Source organism: Hypomesus transpacificus, unplaced genomic scaffold, assembly GCF_021917145.1.
Source record: "Hypomesus transpacificus isolate Combined female unplaced genomic scaffold, fHypTra1 scaffold_192, whole genome shotgun sequence".
Lineage (NCBI taxonomy): Eukaryota > Metazoa > Chordata > Actinopteri > Osmeriformes > Osmeridae > Hypomesus > Hypomesus transpacificus.
Genome location: NW_025813738.1, coordinates 77,567 through 98,551, shown reverse-complemented (window position 1 = coordinate 98,551; position 20,985 = coordinate 77,567). Strand labels below are relative to the sequence as shown.

General features: G+C 51.3%; 3 protein-coding genes across 4 annotated transcripts; 1 reads left to right on the top strand and 2 right to left on the bottom strand.

Annotated features, from left to right (window-relative positions):
* Window positions 1-1,151: 1,151 nt before the first annotated feature.
* vsig10 (V-set and immunoglobulin domain containing 10) lies at window positions 1,152-6,089 on the bottom strand. Its single transcript, XM_047052002.1, has 9 exons — window positions 5,772-6,089; window positions 5,344-5,640; window positions 4,716-5,009; window positions 4,131-4,421; window positions 3,447-3,731; window positions 2,778-2,891; window positions 2,218-2,230; window positions 1,929-2,071; window positions 1,152-1,598 (listed from the first exon to the last, which is right to left on the bottom strand). The coding sequence occupies exons 1-9, from the start codon at window positions 5,821-5,823 to the stop codon at window positions 1,492-1,494; spliced, it is 1,596 nt and encodes a 531-aa protein (XP_046907958.1). The 5' UTR covers window positions 5,824-6,089; the 3' UTR covers window positions 1,152-1,491.
* A 103-nt stretch (window positions 6,090-6,192) lies between these two features.
* On the top strand, window positions 6,193-7,913 carry pebp1 (phosphatidylethanolamine binding protein 1). The gene is made up of 4 exons (XM_047052008.1): window positions 6,193-6,650; window positions 7,037-7,146; window positions 7,306-7,406; window positions 7,496-7,913. The coding sequence occupies exons 1-4, from the start codon at window positions 6,516-6,518 to the stop codon at window positions 7,711-7,713; spliced, it is 564 nt and encodes a 187-aa protein (XP_046907964.1). The 5' UTR covers window positions 6,193-6,515; the 3' UTR covers window positions 7,714-7,913.
* Window positions 7,914-8,120: 207 nt separating this feature from the next.
* On the bottom strand, window positions 8,121-20,760 carry LOC124489562 (serine/threonine-protein kinase TAO3-like). 2 transcript variants are annotated; one of them, XM_047052000.1, is made up of 10 exons: window positions 20,579-20,760; window positions 19,868-20,059; window positions 18,888-19,025; window positions 15,129-15,365; window positions 14,154-14,282; window positions 12,883-13,086; window positions 12,045-12,284; window positions 11,556-11,768; window positions 10,448-10,630; window positions 8,121-9,406 (listed from the first exon to the last, which is right to left on the bottom strand). In XM_047052000.1, the coding sequence occupies exons 1-10, from the start codon at window positions 20,642-20,644 to the stop codon at window positions 9,245-9,247; spliced, it is 1,764 nt and encodes a 587-aa protein (XP_046907956.1). In that variant the 5' UTR covers window positions 20,645-20,760; the 3' UTR covers window positions 8,121-9,244. The 2 variants fall into 2 exon arrangements, with proteins under 2 accessions (XP_046907956.1, XP_046907957.1); XM_047052001.1 differs by lacking the exons at window positions 18,888-19,025; window positions 19,868-20,059; window positions 20,579-20,760 and adding an exon at window positions 16,216-16,570.
* Window positions 20,761-20,985: the final 225 nt, after the last annotated feature.

The window sequence follows — 20,985 nt, the reverse complement described above, 5'->3', positions numbered from 1 at the left end:
ACACAAAACAAGATATATTGCCATTAAGGGGTGTACAATTATTAAAACCACTATAAATCAATTAGAGACAGTTCCTTAAAATAATAAAGTTGAATAGAGTTGTCTAAGGAGAATATTACTGATGAAGAAAAGGTAGAAATTAAAAACATCAGCTTGCAACTTGACGAGTTGTACTTGGATTTAGCTAAAGGGGCCTTTATAAGATATAGGGCCACATGGTTAGAGGAGGCCGATAATAGGCCTGTTTTTCTTTAGATGGTTTAAGAATGGCCTTCATAATATAATTTCTTTGTTTGATAGATCTGGCACCATACTGACGTATGAACAATTTCTGTCACGTCATGGCCTCCCAGTCCCATTTGGGAAATTTAACTCACTCACTAAAGCTATCCCGGCCTAAGGGGTTTGTCCAATTTATCAAATGTCACCTTTCTTTGGGTATGGACAATGCAACACAACATATATTACTTTTGAATGGGATTGATTTGATAGACAGTTTGATAATAAACATATTCGCCAGATCTTTCAATTCCTAAAAAGAATACCACCTAGTAGGAAATTCTACTGGGGATCTTTGGTTCAGGACTCGTAAAAAGCTTGGATGTTACCTAACTGTACCACAAATAAGGTGAAGGGGGTTCACTTCACAATTCGACATAAAATATATCCAGTGAATGTCAACATAGCAAAATAGCCTATACTGACATAAGCTCTGCTTGTTCCTTTTGTGACGACACAGATGAAACAATGTTGCATCTCTTTTTTGAATGTGATAAGACCAACGTTTCTTAACAACTTACATTATTATCTTTTTGAATCATCGTATTGTTACTGCAAAGCATTTTCTCTTTTAATATGAGAACCCTGTGAACCAGACTTTGGAATTTGTTGAAAACCTTTTTACTCTGCAAGCCAAGTATTTCCTCCACAAACAAGAATGGCTACAAGGACAGCCATCCTTCCATGTCTGTAAGGTACACTTTTATGTCTCCTCCACATGGTCGTGGTGCAAAAGGTGGGTCACAGTTGTTTACCAAACCAGTCATCTGATCTGTAGTTGTTTCTCTGTGTGTTTTAGTGTACTGATGTACCAATATAATGTATGCTGTTCTTTGTGTTTCTGTATTGTCACTATGCACAAAAAAAAGGAAGGCTTTTGATGTTTTATTTTTTATAACCCTAAAATGGGTTCACTTACATACATTCTTTCCTGCATTCCCTTGAACTTACCATGCCCCCCCCCATAAAAAAAAGTATGAACAAAACGACCACACAATTTATGCAACAATTCCAGATATTGACATTTAAAAGCCATCAAGTCATAGAAAACAGCCCAATATAACATGCACACCTGAAGATTACATCTGATAACATGAAGTTTTGCAGTCAAATACAAACATGTTATTACAATCTCTTCACAGTTTCTGAAGGGGGTTTGGTTTGATATGCTTTTAAAAAGATAACCTTTTTTTGTCTAAAAACGTCCACCACTTAAAATGTTACAAGATCCACATGGTCCTCTTGTATGTTTGTGTTGGATTGCCTCCCTGAATCTTGATCGTCATAGTCACCAACAGTTTCTGTGTCGTCGTGGTCACCTGGAAAAAAGATCAAGCAGTTCAAACTGGATTCTAGAATCAAATGAGGACACACGCAATGTTAAATGACTACAGAACGCACAATCAAAAGAATTTACAAAAACGCCCATGTATATTTACTACAGAATGAGAGTAGTGCTCTCCAGAACATTAGGAACTGCAGTGTTACGGCCACATCAACAAGAGGTCAAAATACAAACGAAAAAAAGACGATCCAAGATACAATTAATTCAATTAACGAACTCAAACACGTCCAACGTCGGGCAAATGGAAAGTGGGTAGCATTCGTCACTGGCGTGCCTACAGAGTACCAAGCAGCTAGCTACTCACTGGAGGGAATGCGGTGTATCTCGACGAGTGTGGTGTTCTGTCCGTTCGCTAACGGGGGGAGTCTGGGCACCGTGTCGTGGAAAATCTCCTCCTCGTCTGATTCCACCAGGCTCAGCACGTCCCCCCTCTCCTCCTCCATCCTCCTGGAACAGAAAGCCCACTCGGTGAGTACCTGGAAGACACGCACGGCCCTGACGCCGCCCTTCTTTCTTGTGGAAGACAAGTTGCTCAATGCCTTTTTGTTATGGTCCTGCAGCTTGTAATGTGTACGGAGGAACGAGACACTCACCCGAATCCATGAGCTGTGAAGAAGAGAATGACAATAGTGAGATGACATCCCAAAATCCAGTGTGCTGTATGTTAATGAGAGCTCCAAATGATTTGAATATTATTGTGTAAATCGCCTATACCATGTATCATTCTATAATCATCATTATGACGTGACCCTTCTGGAATATTCAACCGTAGTTTGGATATTCCCAAGCAGACAATCAGTACCGGTCCTAGCAGGGGCGCCACCAGGAATGTTGGGCCCCATGAAAAAAAACGAATTGTCCTAACTCCCCCCCCCCCCCCCCCCCCCCCCATACGGCACCCCTGGGTCATAGCACATTTGGCGCCCTAGGCAAGATTTATCACCAGCGTCCCCCCCCCCCCCCCCCCCCCCCCCGGGACGTGGCGAGGTTAGCACCCTCTGCTGGTAGTGCGGGAGGGTTAATTACTGGATGCACTGGGAAAATGACGCCCCCCTCTTCATGCCGCCCCCCTGCCTATGTCGCCTATAGGAAGGACCGGCCCCACAGACAATTACGGTGAAATAAAAACCTTCACAAACCCCTCCAATCTTACCCAGGCAAATTCTGTCACGGCTGGAGTACATCGATTTGGCGACGACAATGCCCAGCCCTATGATGAGAATGGCCAGGAAAGTCCCCATGACGACTCCTGTGGATGCCAAGGTCGCTGTGGAGAAAACAACAGCCCCAACATGCTTCACTGCTGGACATGGGTAGCACTATTCACCTGCGTACAGCTAGCACAACAGGTTAGACAACGTTCCAGAGGTGGGGCATGCACCAGGCTGTGGTGGAGGCTTATCTCAGTCTGGCGTGTTCACCTCGTTAAGCTCACTCACGTTCATATGTACTGTGCAAAAGTCTTAGGCACGATTAAAGAAAGTAAAGCAAAAATGCTCTAGGAAATAATTCAATGAAAATACTTAAACAAAGATTTTTCACAAAATAGCACTTGTATACCGCTGCACAAATACAGTAGACATAACAACCAAATATAAGACAATATTCATGGAGAAGATCTTGGATGCCAAAGATTTCTGGGCAGTACTGTACAGTCTGGAAGAGTCTCCATTACTGGTCTCCATTGTAGTCATGGAGATGGAGCCCCGGTTTCCAGCATGAAGTCATAAAAGTGAATTCTGTCAAATTCGGATTCCACACCTCACAATACAAACAAACACACCCACACCCTCCTCCTCCACCCCCATCCCCGGCCACTTACTCTTGACGGTGAGGTATACCTCCATCTCACGGACCATGAGGGGGTTCTCGCTCCTGCAGAAGTACAGGCCCTCGTCCTGCTGGGTGAGGTTCACTATGGTGAGGCTGAACACGGGGCCCTGCTGGGTGACCTGGTACTTGGGGCCTGGGACCACGTCCAGCTGCTCGGCTGTCCTCTTCCAGGTGGTTCGGGCCGGAGGGAGGGAGCTGTCCTCTGAGCAGGTGAGCGTCACGCTGGTGCCTTTCAAGCCCACGGCCATGGGGTCTCCTTTAGGGTAAGGAGACCCTAAGGGAAGGGAGGAGAGGAGGGGGAGGGAAGACAGGGTTCAATGCCTGGCTATGGATCCGTTTAAACTGCAATCTGTCCTCTGTTAGACAGATGGGAGCTCAGAATGGCCACGGGTGGGTGAGGCTGTAGCTTGCACATTTGTGGACACCGTCTCACTGTTTGCTTAGCTGTTATCTGGTCGATAAGACATCGTCTGGTCCATAGACATTGTTTCTTTTGTTATGTAAAAAAAGTAGGGAAGGGATTGTTAGTTCTGGACGTGGCCCCAGCAAGTCACACGGCATTTCACGAATGCCCATGTTTTTAGAAGCCCTGCAGACCGTAGCGGGGCCCATCCAACACTCCTCAGCTCCAACAACAACAACAACATCTCCAGCTCACTACAGGGGCACTTACTGAGGGTGAAGGAGCAGGCCTTTTCCCCCCGTGCGGGCAGAGTCTGGTGGTGGCCGTTACACTTCAGCGTCAGCCCCTCGTGGAGCTGCGACCTGTTCCTCCTCAGGACCAGACTGTCGGCCTCTTGAGACACCAGCAGGTCTCCCTCCACCGCCCCCCCGCCCACGTCCTGGCTGTCCCCCCAGAGCAGCGTGGGGGTGGGGTAGGCCCCGAACCAGCTGCAGTTGAACAGGACTTGGGAGGGGTCCTCTTCCAAACTCCACGAACACTCTGGGTGTCTGTCTGGTGCGTCTGGGGGAGACATGTTGGTGAATGGGTGAGGGTGGGGGAGACACATGGATGAATGGTTGAGGGAGACACATGGATGAATGGGTGAGGAGAAGGCAGACTTTGACACTGTACACAACAAGGTAAGAGCCAGCTACAACTGTGCTGAATTCAATAAGAACAAAACGTCAAACTAGGAAGTCATTCGTTCAACAAAGAAAGTACTGACACAGAAGGAAGTGGTGAAATCCCTGTCTGGTGACAAAGCGCTGTCACCCACCGTCTCGGTTACAGAGGTTACTCTTCCTGGTTACCTACAGTATACGAGGAGCAGCGCGCTCCAGCTGACCGCCTTCTGGGAGAGTGCGTTCCTGGCAGTGCACGTGTACTCCCCCTGGGCGCTAGGCTGGATGTCGTCCAGTTTCAAGTCCAGCCATGCCCCCCAGCCCTGGACCTGGGAGGCCCCATGGAAGCTCCAGGACAGGTTCTGGGCGGGGAATGACTGGCTGGAGCAGTTCATGGACACGTTGGAGCCCCTGTACACGACCTGCGTCCCATTGGGCAGCCGCAGAGATACTGGTCTGACGACTGCGGTCACGTTTAGGGGTCCACCTAGGAAGTACCGAGAAGTCACTGACAGTGAAGCCCCATCTGCCCATGCATTTGCTATCCATCCCAGTATAAAGCACAGCACTGGCACATTGAGTGTAGCTGTGAGCTAGTAACTGTATAGACTATGGCCTGCCTGTCGCTCAGCAGTAAAGCGCAACAGCTCGTTCAAGAGCAGGCTACAGTTATATTTCTTTAGTATCATTGAGTTAGGTTGGGCTTTATGGCTACTGCCCCAAGCAGTCTTGTGGAACCAGTTTCAAAGCTCCCATTCAGACATCTACATTCCAAAAATGTTCTGGACACATTTGTCTATGGTAGGAGAAAAGTTACTTACTGACTACGTGCAATGCAACACTTGATTGAACGTGGCTGCCAACATACTGCGAATCGCAGCCGTACATGCCCTGATCAGACAGGGCAGTTGACCGAATCTCCAGAGAGCCATTGTCCAATATGGAAAAACGCTGGGCAGCTTGGTTCAAAACTTTCGTATGATCACGGGTCAGGAGAAGCTGTCCATCCTTCGACCATTGTGTGAAGGATGCGGGTGTATTATTCCCGAGGCTGTAACACGGAAGTAGAGCACTCTCTCCCAGATTTCCAAGAGTTTCACCCGCGCCTTTGACTGAAACTGCCGCACAAACATGGGGGCGGAACAGAGTAAGAATTCATGTAACAGACTCAGCAGGTGAATTTTGATTATCGTTGGAATTGGATGTTAAGGCAGTAAATATTTTACATCTACTAAAAATTGAGACTCACCTGTCCAATACATTAATAAAAGTAAAAAGATTGCAATAGCGAATGCCTTCATGTTTTTACTCTTTGCCTACATAGGCTACCTGATTTCGAAGTACACAAAAAGATTTTCTGTACACCTGTCTGACTCGCGAACCAAGAGGTTCGATTCACAGTTGGCTAAGAGGGTCTGAAACCCATTACACTACTATCCGTAACTTAGGCCTGTCCATCGGTAGCCACCGGCATTCATTAGCCTATTTGGTAGGTTCTCCTGAAATGCTAGACTTTCCCTACACATACCTGTTTACGTTCACACGTTCATCCGGAAACAAACCACACCCAACACTTACCTTCTTAAAGGTACAGTAACTTTCTGTCTACGCGTCATGTGCGCAAAGGAAGCGCCAGTCAAGTTCACTTTAATCATTTCGAAAACATTAGAGCAGAGGGCAGCAAATCTAAATAATGTCAAAATATGAACATCAGTGTGCACCAGATCTGTGCTTGGGATGAGGGCGCTTTTACAGCGCAGGGGCAGGACAGGGCATAACTGTTAATGTGTTTGCGGCTAGTCAATGATTGGCAAGTAGAACAACTACAGTACCCAATATTAATACAATATTTCTGCGAGCGCGATTGGTTCACTGTTCCATTTGTAGTCCCATAGCGCCCCTTGGTGTACGACCAGGGATCTCATTCTGTGTTCTAGAAACTGCATAACATTAAAGCTTTGCTTTCTAGTGTGTCGAGCTGTCTTAGATCAAAATGCCAATGGATCTTGGTCAGTGGAACGGACCTCTTGCTCTGCAGGAGGTGGAGGAGAGACCTGCACATGCCTTATCCGTCAAGTATGGCTCCCTTGAAATCGACGAGTTGGGGAAAGTACTCACGCCTACCCAGGTACCGTTAGACTAACCGTCATATTAATTTCGGGTTCAAATGCGTTACTGCGGGTTAAATAGCCTACTACCGAAATGTTATGCATATTGGCTATTATTGCGTTACTTTTTTTAACGCGTTACCCCCAACACTGATTGTTGCTGATCCCTAAAGCACAACGCAAGCTATGCTATTATTTAGCTAGCTCTACGGCATTTACCCCGTTCAGGCTAGCTTGTATTGACCCACATCCATTACAGACGCGTGCAACGCCATGCAGTCACGTAATGTTGCATTGTCATCTTCAATAGATTCTGCTATGTTACCTGCGGTGGATGTGTTTAAAATGTATTCAAAGTTGAGTAACACAGTAACCCGGTAAACTACATGTCCTCGTTTGCCCTCAGGTGCAGAGTTGCCCCACATTCGTGCAGTGGGAAGGCAGTGACTCCAGTAAGCTGTACACCTTGGCTCTGACAGACCCTGATGCACCAAGAAGAAAAGACCCCAAATTCAGGTATACTGTGAGCAGGGCAATTTTGGCCTCAAATGCAAGATATTCCACTGGGCCTCTCGATGTATGATTAGGTGTGGCTATGCATGCCTGGGTTGAGTCAAAACAGCCACCTTCCCATGTTGGAGGAGACCTAACCTAGTGAACCCCCTTTCCCCTCAGAGAGTGGCATCACTTCCTGGTAGTGAACATGAAGGGAAATGATGTGTCCAGTGGGTGTGTCCTGTCTGACTACGTGGGCTCTGGCCCTCCCAAAGGCACAGGTAGGACCAGACTACAGTCCCAAAACATTCTACACCTAACACTGGTTTGAAACCACCAAAGAAACCTGCTGTTCTTCTGTGTTTGTCAGGGCTCCATCGCTATGTCTGGCTGGTGTACGAGCAGGCTTCCAGCCTCTCCTGCAGTGAGGCCATCCTCACCAACCGTTGCGGGGACAACCGCGGAAAGTTCCAGATCAAGAGTTTCCGGCAGAAGTACGGGCTGAGGGCCCCCGTGGCAGGCACCTGCTACCAGGCGGAGTGGGACGACTACGTCCCCAAGCTGTACGAGCAGCTGGCTGGGAAATGAGAGACTGACCACAACTTTTTGAGATGTTGCCTCTGAGTCAGCCAGATGCAGGAACACCAAACGATGATGCCTTTTTTTGTTTTGTTTTTGCTGGAGTGCCACTCAGTATTTCGTGTCTCATTTCCCACCTAACTACAGGGTTGTTCATGCTGAGCTGTTATCTATAACACAGCTGATCACAATAAAACTCACAGAAGTAATGCACTGTTCCTCTTATTTCATATGTTCTTGTTTCCGTTTTGACAATTTCCACCAGTTGATCCACTCATTGTAACAATTAAGAATGAGACCATACATTTTGGGTGATGGACCTTGAATGTGTATTCAGGTCACTGGCTCTGGTAGTATTCCCCATGTCATTGTCCCCTCATTAGAGCCTAAGATGAATAGAATCAAACTTAAGTCAGTGTGTGTTGAGCACTTTATTTACAAATATAATTAAAAGCTCTGACAGATTCATGCGTTCTCTTAACCTGGAAAAGAAATTAAAGTGCATGCAATAGTAAAGCATAGTACTGATGGAATTCATAAGAAAATACACAGCTTCAGAGTTGTGGCTAAAGCAGAAAATGATTTAAATGGAAATTCTGAAATATTCTGTTGACTGATTATTCAACCTCAAATACTGCACGATGAGGGGGAGAAACAAAATCATTGTTTAAAAAAAAAATTAAAAAAAATTGTGTCACAGTTAAAATACAATACGAAAATAAGTAAAAGCTCTCCTTAAATCCTTCTGTACACAAAATACATGTCCCCTCCCTCCCTCAAAGCCCTTTGTGCTACCTGGGAGTTGGAGTATACATGTGGTATTATTCACATTGGCTGCCAGTGCAGAGATTCAGTACGAAACACCAAGTACCAGGATGCAATTCCCCCTCTGTGCCCCCCCAGCTTAATTATCAAATTCTCAGTCACATTTATTAAATGTACCTACATGTACAGCATTACTTCAAAGGTTGTCTGCGTATCAAATTGTTCTAATTTGCGATAAAAATCTCCTGATGAATAAATACCAAAAAGAGTTGAAGCAGCCAGGCGAAGCCGCGGAAGAAAGATTCAGTTGGTTTCACGTTGGGCTTTTTCCGCTTTGAACTTTTTGCACAGTTTGAGACAGATTTCCTCTAAACGCATGATCCCAATGACGCAATTTCCCCAGCACTGTCACTCAAAACCTCTCCTGTTTCCTCTCTCGTTTCCACTTTCAGTTACCCCCAGAAGTGTCGTCATTGCACAAGACACAGCAACACGGTGACATATTGTATCGTTATTCATACACAAAAACAACAACATGACAACTAATGGAAGTCATCCAGCATCATTTATGTTAACGTCAACAACGAGAGGAGGGGCCTGTTGGCTCGTGACCCCGCCCAGCCCCTGGTGCCGGGCTTCTATTGGTGGGGATTTGAGTAAGGACATCAGTAGCTAAAGACCAAGCCCGGGTCAGATCAGACCATGCTGGGTTGGGGTTGGGGTGACCCAGCGAGGCTGTGCTGAGCCCAGGCACGGCGAGGAGCCAGAACTCCCCTCATCTGTAGTCGTCCTTGGGATAGTCCAGGACCCCCAGGTGGCCGAAGCCCAGGCGGATGCTCTCCATGTCGAAGGAGTCGATCTCTCTCTCCTGGCGCTCCAGCAGACTCTTGATGCGGTCTGTGCGCTCCTTCTGAAGGGAGGCCAGCTCCTCTTCGATCTGGGGACGAGAGCGCACGCACACACACACACGTCACTCAAAACCCCAGAGACGTGATCCAAAACCCCCTCTCGTCACCATCCTCCGCGTCCATCCATCACAAGCCCTCGTTTCTCCAGAACCGTACATTTCCTTGGATGAAAGGAGTCTGCTAAATGAACACGTCTCGTTCAAGATGACGTTGGTCCACCCCCCACCCCCTCCACCGCAAGGCACCGGCCCCCAAACGTCGCTCCCCTCCTCGCATGCAACGGTAATCAACACGCTCCAGCCTGTCCTGACCCAGACTCCCACGCACTCACACGCTCAACTCCATGATGTCATCCCTCCGCCAGGGCTGCAGGGCTCGGGGCTACCAGCGGGTGGCGCTGCACCACCACGCGCTACACAGCGGCTGCCTTCTGAGGCAGGATTGCACTCAGTCAGGTCCCTTTGTTGTCGAAGGAGCAGCGGTAGAAGATTACGTCAGTCATTCGCAGACATGGTTTCGTCGGAAACTTGTGTTTTGACGAGTGTCTTCGAGGGGCAGGGTGAATGTGAGTACGTGCTGATCGGTAGGAGGGAAGGGAGGGGGGGGGGTTGTCTTTGCTCAAACCTAACCAAGCATTGGGACTACTGTGAATGTACAGTAATTATAGTACAGAGATTATTCTCTGGGTTTTACCCTGGACTTAGAGCTCATCCCACGGACTCCTGTGGAGAGTGTGTGTGTGCGTCTCTAAAACTGTCTGTGTTTAGGTAGGCATACGAGTGTGTGGGTGTTAGTCTACCTTCTGGATGTGCCTGCCGCTATGTATCCGTTTGTGTCTGAGTCAGTTCGTCAATCAGCCAGCAAACTCACGTCCCCCCGCACTCCTGTCCCCCCGCACTCCTGTCCCCCACTCCACACTCCTGTCCCCCCGCACTCCTGTCCCCCACTCCACACTCCTGCCCCCCACTCCACACTCTTGTCCCCCACTCCTGTCCCCCACTCCACACTCCTGCCCCCCACTCCACACTCCTGTCCCCCACTCCTCCTCCCCTCCCCCTCGGCTCCTCTACCTTCTGCTCCAGGTGAGCTCGGCGCAGGGACACCTTCTGCTCCTGCTTCTGCAGCTCCCGCTCGTGCTGCGCCTCCGTCTGCATCTTGATCTTGCTCTGGTAGGCGCTGAGCAGCTCCATCTCCTGGTGCAGCTGCCGCCTCAGCGCCTGGCACTCTGCTTCCTGGGCCTCGTCCAGGCGCAGCTGAGGGGGGAGGCCACCGCAGGCGCCGTGTGCACGCGCACACACACACACACCACGCATAGACATCACACACACACACACCCACAGATGGACAGGCCACACAAAGACAGAGAGAGGGAGGGGAAAAGAGAGAGAGAGAGGGGACAAGACAGAGGGAGAGAGAGAGGGGACAAGACAGAGAGAGGGAGGGGACAACACAGAGAGAGAGAGGGGACAAGAGAGAGAGAGGGAGGGGACAAGACAGAGAGAGGGAGGGGACAAGACAGAGAGAGAGACAGGACAGAGAGAGAGACAAGGAGGGAGGGAGAGGAAAAGAGGGACAGAGAGAGATGAGCGTAGAAAAGAGAGGAAAGAAGGAGGTGAGATATGAAGGGAGGAAAAAAGGCAAGTGGGAAAGGTGGGATGGAGAGGTAGACAGGAGAGGAGGGGACAGGGTTACCACATTAGAATACCAACAACCACATCCCGCATGTTAACGCTTCTGTCTGTGCTCAGTGTTTCCACCCCTGTAGCGTTGTAGCTTTAGCCACACACAACTTACTAGCAACAGGTTGCTAACTAACTCTTACAGTCTAGCCTCTGTGACTTTGCTTACCCTTATCCCATAATCTAAACTACTAACTAGCAACCTGATATTAACCAACTACCCATAAACTATGAGCTAGCTGGTTCCTAGTGACTGACAGGTTATGAGCTAGATGGTAACTAGTTGATGACAGGTTATGAGCTAGCTGGTAACTAGCTGATGACAGGTTAGGAACTAGCAGATAACTAGTTAGTGACAGGTTAAGAACTAGCTGGTCACTAGTTAGTGATAAGTTATGAGCCAGCCACTGAGGAATGACAGGCAATGAGCTAACTGGTAGCTGATGTGTAACTGGTGAATGACGAGCTAGCGGGTAACGAGTCAGGGTGGAAGGCTCACCGCCTGTGAGGCCATCATCTCGTTGATGCTCTGGTCGTACTGCTCAGCCAGGATGGCCAGCTTGCGAGTCTGCTCCTCCTTCAGGGCCTTCAGCACCGCCTTGTGCTCACTCTTGGGGGTCACCTCTATCTGGTGATGCCTCAGCGCCTTGTACTGCTTGGTCTGCACCTTGCACGTGTCCTGAAACTGCTTCTTTATCTGCAGCTCCATGGCCTGGAGTGGATGGGGGGTTAGCTTAGCATTAGCTACCTTGCCTCTTGGGTGTTAGCCTAGCCTAGCTATCCGGATGGACAAGTCAGGTGGTGCGTTTCCCCTCTCGCCTTAAATGACTCGATATTAGCCCCCCAATGTTAGCCTTGCCCAACCTAGCTCTCAGCTAGTTAGCATCGAGCTTTAAAAACTCTCCCATTAGCGCCCCACTGTTAGCCTAGCCTAGCCTGACCCGGCTCTCAGGCTAGCTCGCGAGTGCATGCAGCCTGGCCTCCTCACCTTGAGGTTCTTGGGCTGCTGCCGTAGCTCCAGCACGTGCTTGCGGTGAAGCTCGCGCTCGCGGCGGTTGTTGTACTCGATCTGGTTGTCCAGCTCTGTCTGGTGCTGCAGCCGGATGAGGTCCATCCGCAGCTTCTGCAGGGTCTTCAGCTGCCGGCGCTCCAGCTCCTGGCTGGACTCGTCGTGGCGGATCAGCATGGCGTGCTCCATCTCCTTCTGGCTCTTCTTCTTGTTCAACTCCTGGACGGGGGACAGAGGGAGGGAGGACAGGGGAGGTGGCGAGAGAGAGAGGGGGTAGGACGGGAGGGCGGAAGGAAGAGGGATGGAGGGAAGGTGACAGGGAGGTCAGGAGGCCAGTGAGGATAGGGGGGAGAAAGAGATCCATTTAGATCAAATCAGCAACAACCACAACGGGATCGAACGATGTCTCTCCTAGCTCGCACCTCCATGCTTAAAAGCAACAGTGGTATTAACACCAGAATCTAAGGATAAGGGTCAGGCTAAAGCTCCCGGAGGCAAAACAGGCTTTCTGGGAAACGCCGCTGTGTTAGCATACTTCAACCAGGTCTAATACACCAAGGAAGATTAGAAAGTAAACAAGGCAACAATGCGTTAATCCCTAATCTGTTCAGGTTTAAGTGGAGCCCACCTCTTTCAGCACTTTTCAACAGTCAACGAAAACACCCCACCCCCAGCCCAACCCCCTCGTGTCCCATGCAGGCGCCACTCGAAAAAGGTCCGTCCACAACAAGCCCGTTGCCTCGCATCCCCTCCAATCCCGTCTCCCTCCTCGTTTCTCTCCCTCTCCATCTCTCTCCGTCTCCCACCGCATCCTCACCTCCCGGATCTGCTCCTGCTCAAACTCCTGCCGCCGGAGCATGACCTTGCGCCGGAAGGCGCGGCAGTTCCTGTCGTAGAAGACCCTCTGCTGGCCCAGGAGCGTGGCCTCCTCCTCGGCCTGGGAGTGCTGCAGGTTCTCCTTGTGCTTGGACAGGCGCTCCTGCTTCTCCTTCTTAGGGGTGCTGTGGTCCTCGTTCATTTCCTGGGAGGGTCGGGGGGGGGGGGGGGGGGGGGGGGGAGAGAAGAGGAGGGTCGGGGGGGAAAGGAGGATGGAGGGGGGGAAAGGAGTATGGAGGGGGAGCAAAGCACAGGAGAGAGGAGGGGAGGGGAGGAAAGGAGATCAGACGAGAGGAAAGGAAGGACACTTGTGATGAGAGGCGAGAGGGAGGGCGAGAGGTGTGGAGCTTTGACCCGAGACCGCAGGAGGGTCACAAGGTCCGAACCCTGAGGTCCAGTTCGCAGCTTGGGACCTGGATATCCGTCTAATTGCTGCATTTTACAGGGTCATACAAGACTCAAACAGAAACCAAATATGTAACCCAGGAATGTCAAAACCACCATGTTATGTTCCAGACTCAGTTATGTCACCAATATAAAGTAGGATAGAAAGAGGTAGAAACTGAGTGCGCCTGTTTTTAGCTCGCTCAGCTCCAGAACCTCAGGCTATTGCAACTGACATCATGATTCAGCAGAAACCTCGAAATACACCTCCCTTGCACCACAAAATGGATGCTAATGGGGGTGGCATTTAGGTGGCCTTACGCTAAGCATCCCCTTTTCCCTTTCATGTGTGTTTAAACGCTTGAGCGGACTGAAGCTAAAGCTGCTCATGTTCTTAACAAACAGGATGTGATCCCGGTTCGTGGTAGGCATTACACCCCGAGTCGTTGGTGGGCTGTGGTATCAGCCCGCGCCAGCTTGTTTTCCACAGAGCTGACCTAGTTCCACTCCCCTTATCTCCGCAACCCGCCGCTAACGCGTCTCTGCTACTGTCAAATGCAGCGTCGGAGGTGGGAGGCGCACTAACGAAGGCCTGTTGTGTGCGCGTGGTCCGCGCCGATGCGCGCGTGCGATTGCGCAAGCGCACTGGGTAGGTGGGGGTGACTCACGTGTGTGTTTGTGCATGCGTGCGTTTGTGTGTGCGCACGAGCGCGTGGGAGGGTCGATGCGACAGTAAATTACAACGTGTACACTACAGCATGCGTCATGCTACTCCAGAGACGGAGGAGGTGTGTGTCTGTATGCGTGTGCGTGTGTGGAGGGACAGACCTCCTTAATCTTCTCCTTGCAGAGTTTATACTGCTTCTTCTGGTTGTCCAGGAAGGTGGTGAGCTCCTTCTTCTGCTGCCCTACAATCTGCTGCTGGAACTTCTTCTCATCCGTGCTGGCTGTCTTCATCTGGGGGGAGACAGGGAGGGAAGGACAAGAACAAGTCCTGGTTTTTTTGGTTGCTTTTCTTCGTGTGAACACATTGCCCCGTTAAAACTCAGTTTCATGGGAACTGTGGCAGAAATGTTGGTCATATGCACAGATGTATGTGTGTGAAATCTATAAGCTTCTATGTTCACTGGTAAGAGACTGGAAGGATAGATAATTAAGTTGAGTTCAAAGGAATGTGAGGTGCTGGTGGCTCTGTGGGCAGCTTGCCCTGGGGGATGGGTGAAGCATCTTAAATGGCCTTCTGTCCTCTGGTTAGTGTAAGGGGTCAATGAGGCAGTTGCTCTGAACTTCGGCTAGAGAAGGACTGTGTCCTGTTTCATTGTTTATGTTAATTAAAAGTATTGTTTGAAGATGGTCACACAAAGGACTATTGACCATTTGGCTGGCCAACTCCTAGGGTTTTATTATCTACTGCCCTGGAGAGAAATGCCACATCAAAGAACTTTGGGACACTTGGTATGGAGATGTATTGTTTCAAGCTGTCACTAAGTTGAGTTAGCCAATCACAGAGTTTGCTACATTGATTGACTGACCTTATGGAATGCCATTTGATCAAAAGTTTATATAAGGCAGTGCATGTGTGCTAGTTCTCTATCACTCTTGCGAACGATTTGTGACTAGCGCACCCTTCATAATGACTGATCAGCGAAGCTTTGTTTCATCATATGTAATTGTATCGTCTAAATAAATGGTATTGACACCGCCATTTTGACTGTGTTCAATCTACACAGTCCAGCTCGAATTTTCTTTCACAGAACCAGCCAGCGTGAGCGAGGCTAGCGCCCGCGACACGCAAGCACGCACCTCCTTGTCCATGTGCGCCGTGTGCCTCTTGGCCAGCTTCTCCAGCTCGATGTAGGCATTGTTGGCCTGCGTCTCCACCTCCTTGTGCAGCTTCAGCCGGTGCTCGTCCATCTCCGCCTTCAGCTTGTTCTCCAGGGCGATCAGCTGCTTCTGGTGCTGCCGTCGCATGCGCTTGTAGCCCGACATCTGCTCCCGCAGCTCGTTCTCCTGCTCATGCTCCTGGATCTGCTTGGTCACCTGACCGGGCGGGGGGGGCAGAGGGGAAAGGTCAAGGAGGGGCGAGGTTGAGGGGATGGAGGTCACCGAGGGGGTAGAAGGTCAAGGGAGAGGGTGGGGTTACAGAGGGGGAACAGGAGAAAGGTTGAGGGGGTGCGGCGCATGGAGTCGCCGAGGGGGGACGGGTGGAAGGTCAAGCTGGCAAGGTTGGGTGACCGAGGTGAAGGGTGAGAGGGGGGTCAAAGAGAAACTGGGGTGGGGGGGGGGGGGGGGGGATTCTACGAGGTTCAAGATCAAGAGGTTGCTTTAAATGAGAGGTCAAGTTCGAGAAGTCAGAGTCGATGGGGTGAAGAGTGGGTTGAACGGGAGCTCTTGCTGTGATGTCTCACTTCCATACCAATAGCCGAACACAGAACCAAACCGTGAGCCGAGAGAAGGAACACGCTTCTTAAACGGAACCGGCGCAAAAGCCGAGGCAAATCTCCCCCACAGAAGGGTCATGCACCAACACGGTTGATCCACGACTGTGAGATTCCAGGTCATTCCATCAGGTCTGCCACTACCCCCACCCGGGGCTGCCGTTCACACTGGCCCAGTGGCGTCACAACAAACGCCCCTTTCATCTCCTCAGACAGATGCTCTCTCACACCAGCCACCCATCAACAGGTCCCTCACAGAGCCTGAAATGCAGCCCCAGCACTTCACAGCAACGCTGAGAGGCTAAGACCTTAAAGCCTTCCTCGACGCCATCGAAAACCCTTCACCACCCTAACTAACCTTACTCTGCACGCATTCTCACACACACACATACAGTCACATAAATACACACACACACTCTTACACATCCATTCTCACACGCTCGCACACAGACCTGACTGAAGGGACTCTCCGCGTCGGTGTAGCAGGAGTCCGTCATCTTCTCGTAGGGTCCTGAGCTCCTCAGGCCAAACATGACGGCTCCGACGTTGACCAGGTGTGCCAGCATCCAGGAGCCTTGTGGGGCATGCCACGCCACGCTACCTCTCCTGAGACCCCCCTCACGCGCACACTCACTCAAACTCCCCCGAACACTCCTCGGGCTCGCTCTTTGTGCGCACTCTTTCTCCCTCTAAGTGTCCCCACCTCACACTCCCTCGTCTATCCTCAGTCTCTACCTCACACACTCCCTCTGCGTGTCCCGACCTCACACTCCCTCGCTCCCTCTCAATCCCTACCTCACATACACACTCTCTCTCTCTCTCTCTCTCGCTCTGTCCCAACCTCGCACTCCCTCGCTCCCTCTACGTCCCCTACTTCACACACTCTCTCCCGACCTCACGCTCGCTGGCTCCCTCTCGGTCCCTACCTCCCACGGTCTCGTCCCACCAGTGGAGAGTGAAGGCTGGCTGTGTGGGAGCACCCCCCCCCCCCTGGTCAGGGTGCCAAAGCGGGGAAGGGCCAGCACAGGGCAGGGAGGTGGGAGCCAGGCTGGGTGGGTGGAGGCAGGGCCTGGGCCAGGGGGGGCAGGGTTTGGGCCTGCAGGGGGCAGGGCTGGTGTGTGTGTGTAGGGGGGCGAGGGGGGGGGGGTGATAGGGTCTCTCTGTGCTGTGGGGCGGCGGTGGCCAAGGGGAGCACAGAGAGACCCTATCAGGGGGGCTGGCTCACTGGCTCGGCAGCAGAGCAGGTGGGCTCATGAATACCTCATTGAGATATGAGGAGCGATGGGGGGAGAAAGAGGTATGGAAGTAGGGGAGATGGGCACAGAACGCGAGAGAGAGAGAGAGAGAGAGAGAGAGAGAGAGAGAGAGAGAGAGAGAGAGAGAATCCTAATCCACTCTGAATCAATACCCCTACTGTGTGATCGGTACCAATCCTGGTCACGTGCGGTCTGCCCCACTGCCACCAGGCTCCGAGAATGGCGGGGGGGGGGGGGGGGATCAGTGTCAGCGGAAGGCTGGAACACTTCCAGGTCAAAGGTGGCCATGGAGGTACTTTTCACAACGACAGCAGACGGCAGAGAGCGGAGCCACCGGGTGGCAGAGTGCGTACAGGTGAACGCTCCTGCAGTGGACACCGTCGTCGCCTCGAAGCCAGCGCGGCCCCAGGATGTGAAGCACCATCCCTTTTTTTGCTCGGCCCGACTAACATCACAGGATGTCGTGAAAAGACCCAGTGTGATCGAGTCCATCACTCTCTCCTCCTCGTGGAGCCTCGCTGCAGTTCTCTCTCTCTCTCTCTCTCTGCGTTTCGAGTTTCATTTTTGGGTCTGTAATCTGATCTGAGCTTTTGCTTTATGATGAGCAAGTAGGATCCCAAATGTCTGTTGTGGTGTAACTCGTGGCTAGCTGGCAGTTGACAGCTCAATAAAGATATTTTGTCCAAGTCCAAGTCACTCTCTCTCTCTTTCTCTCTCTCTTTCTCTCTCTCTGACGTACTCTCTCTCCTTGACCACAAAGGCTTCCTTCACGGGGAAAAAGAAAAGCACGCAGCTCTTTACCCATCCCGCTCTCTCTTTGTCTCTGCACATTTTTTTCTCACACGCCAGTTACTCTCTGCAGGTCTGAATGTCCACTGGCTCCTTTCCTGTCTCTTCTTTCATCAGTCTCTCCTCCTCTCTCTTTTACTCTCTTACTCCCACCCCTCTATCTCTCTCCCTAGCTCCATCTCTATCTCTCTCTCTCTCCCCCTCCCCCTCTCTCTCCCTAGCTCTCTCTCTCCCTCCCTCCCTAGCTCTCTCTCTCTCCCTCGCTCCCCCTCTCTATCTCTATCTCTCTCTCTCTCTCTCTCCCTCCATCTCTATCTCTCTCTCATCTCTCTCAGGGAGGCAGGGGAGGTGTGAGGCAGATGATGTCATCCCCCTCACCAAGAGCAGCACAGCTTAGCGGGCTAGCGCTGAGTGTCTGAAACAGGGCGGTCAGACAGACGGGCAGACGGGCAGACGGACGGTCGGACAAACAGGCAGGCAGACAGACGGGCTCCACAATCTCCTTCACTGATCTGAGGCACCGAACACACACACACACACACACACACACACACACACACACACACAGGGACATCAGCTGGACCGAGTGCTTTAAGAAAGTCACTCGTAAGCTGAATCCAGGACTATAATTAGGCTTTCCCCTCTGGGTGATCCCAGACTCATGGCCAGCTCGCCGTACTGTGGAGAGATTCGGTCTCTGGTCTAGTGGTGTCACAGACCAGAGAAATACAATAACAAATCACACACCAGACAGCGTACTGGAAGCCCGTAACCATGACAACAGACGTGGAGGGAGGTAAGGAGAGATAGAGAGGGACCCTCCCACCCGGCAACGTTGTGAAGAGGTCTCGGTGAGGGAGGCGAGAGAGAGGAGGAGGAGAGAGAGAGGGGGGGAGGAGAAGGACAGGGGGGGGGGGAGGAGAGGGAAGTGGAAGAGGAGGATGAAGAGGCCAGGAGGAGGGTGATAGTATAAAAGATCCGGAGGAGACCAGAAGCGAAGGAAAAGAAAGGATTAACAAAAGAAGAGAGAGAGAGAAAGAGAGAGCGCGAGAGAGAGGGAATGGGAGCGAGTGTGTTACCAGTGAGGCAGACTTGATGGTGGCGAAACGTCCCTGGTTCTTGTAGTTGTAGGCCTGGCTGCTCCGGCCGGACGACGCGGACCGCAGCTCTGCACTCTGCTCCCTGTGCAAGCCGTCCTCCCAGCTATACTGGGACTCCTGACGCACACACACACACAGTAACATATGAGCGATACATTGCGAGTTTCAACCCTGCAACATTGCTCTAGCTACACAGTATGGCAAACAGGGGTTAAGATCACTACCCTGCTTTACCAACCCTGCACAGGGCAACGAGCCCAGCGGCGCAGCACTGTTATGGAGACTCTTATTGTGAAGGGAGAGTGTGCGACTCCACCAACTGACGGCTCCTGATAACAGCCATGTGGAGCATTCCAACATAAATATAAGCCATTCGAGGTCTAAACTCGGTGCGTGTAGGGGGAGGGCTACGAAGAGAAGCGTCTTTGTTTCTCGTGTGTGTGTGATCAGTTGCAGCATCGTTACAGGAATCTCAAGCAGTGAGACTTCTGGGAGAGTAGGGGTAGTGTGTCTCTGGTTGCCATGGTTTCACCAGTGTGTTAAGGGTTAGCTTTCTTCTTGGCTAAATCTTTCTCCTGGCGTGCTCGTGTCTACTTGCTTATTGACTGAGTATGTAGCTGCATGGCTGTGTAACTACGTGGCCAGGTGTGCAAGGGGAAATCGAATCTTATATACTGTGTGTATTTTGTTGGTTTGACAGTATATATATATATATATATGAGGGTCCTGTTTGTGATGCTTATCTGAACTATAACTATGAATGATTTGGAGGGAGTCATGGATCTGAGGGGAGGAGGGATAATGGAGAGAAAAACAGATTGATGAAGAGAGAGAGAGCCAGAGAGAGAGAGCGCGCGCGCGAGAGAAAAACTGATTGATGAAGAAAGAGACAGAACCAGAGAGAGAGAGAGAACCCGAAAGAGAGAGCGCGAGCGAGCGAGGGATGAGTCCGTTCTGACCGTGGCCGCCATCTTGTCGTGGGGGGGGGTCTCCAGGCTGCTGTCATAGTCATGGTGCATCATGGTGTCCTCCAGGACTTCCTGGATGCTGTTGACGCTGCTGCTCTGGCTGCCCGTGCTCAGGGACGTGCTGGGGACAGAGTGGTTGCTGCCCACGCTGTTCATCTTACAGCTGGCCTGCTCGCTGTCCTGCTGGACACACACACACACACACCACGTGTGAACACACACACGCCAGGGTCAGCATTGGCAAAAGGACACACACATACATGGCGTTTCCGTATGGCCTCATGATCGGTCACCCTGCAGTGGGGCAATGTCCTCTAGGGGGTGCCAGACTCCAACCTTGCCCAACTGACCCTCCTTGACCAGCTGGGTCACACGGTTAGACACTACACTCGTGTGTGTGTGCGTGGGTGTGCTTCATTGAGTCGGAGAGTGTCAGGTGAGATCTTGAAGATGATGCGGCGTATCAGAGGACCGAGAACAAGCTGTGAGGCCACGGCAGAGAGGATTCTGGAAGGTCGGGTCGCAGGACTGAGTGGTCAGGTGCGGTGTCGGGTAACTAGAGGCTGGTCAGGTGAACGGACACCAAGGAGGTCAAATGTTGTTGACTGTAGAGCAGGTCAGGCCTATTTTACCTTACAACTCTGAATCTTTAAACTGACCGACCCACCGACCCTCCCTCCCTCCCTCCCGGCCTGTACTGACCTCCTCTTCCTCCAGGCTCTCTCCCAGAGGGCCGTGGTGTTTCTCCTGGTACAGGATCTTCTTCATCTTGCGGTACTGCAGGTTGTCCAGCTCCCGCACCGCGTCCTTGGTCCTCTGGATGAGCTCCAGGAGCACCCTGGGGGGCCGTTCCCGACGCACAAACTCATGCTGCCGGGGGTGGGGGGGAGAGAACGACAGGGTTATACTCCGACTTGGGGGGGGGGGGGGGGGGGGGGTGTACAGGGCCATTGACTGTGTTGAGGAGGCGGGAGGGCAGGTTACATAAGAAGCATGGGGGGGGGGGGGGGTTGAATCAAGAGAAGATTTCCATTATTCATTCTAGAATGTGTGCTGTAGGATCACGTGTTTGATGTATGTTGGACCAGAATAACATCTCACTTCCAGAA

What these genes read in the sequence shown, in the direction of transcription:
- vsig10 (XM_047052002.1), bottom strand. Translation starts at nt 5,823, where the DNA reads ATGAAGGCATTCGCTATTGCAATCTTTTTACTTTTATTAATGTATTGG. An exon ending in TGTTGCATTGCACGTAGTCA is followed by an intron (nt 5,010 to 5,343) that starts GTAAGTAACTTT and finishes GGTACTTCCTAG; the next exon opens with GTGGACCCCTAAACGTGACC. An exon ending in GGTATACCTCACCGTCAAGA is followed by an intron (nt 2,892 to 3,446) that starts GTAAGTGGCCGG and finishes TTTTCTCCACAG; the next exon opens with CGACCTTGGCATCCACAGGA.
- pebp1 (XM_047052008.1), top strand. Translation starts at nt 6,516, where the DNA reads ATGCCAATGGATCTTGGTCAGTGGAACGGACCTCTTGCTCTGCAGGAG. An exon ending in AAGTACTCACGCCTACCCAG is followed by an intron (nt 6,651 to 7,036) that starts GTACCGTTAGAC and finishes GTTTGCCCTCAG; the next exon opens with GTGCAGAGTTGCCCCACATT. An exon ending in TGGCCCTCCCAAAGGCACAG is followed by an intron (nt 7,407 to 7,495) that starts GTAGGACCAGAC and finishes TGTGTTTGTCAG; the next exon opens with GGCTCCATCGCTATGTCTGG.
- LOC124489562 (XM_047052000.1), bottom strand. Translation starts at nt 20,644, where the DNA reads ATGAAGAAGATCCTGTACCAGGAGAAACACCACGGCCCTCTGGGAGAG. An exon ending in ACGACAAGATGGCGGCCACG is followed by an intron (nt 19,026 to 19,867) that starts GTCAGAACGGAC and finishes TGTGTGCGTCAG; the next exon opens with GAGTCCCAGTATAGCTGGGA. An exon ending in AGCAGCCCAAGAACCTCAAG is followed by an intron (nt 11,769 to 12,044) that starts GTGAGGAGGCCA and finishes CATCCACTCCAG; the next exon opens with GCCATGGAGCTGCAGATAAA.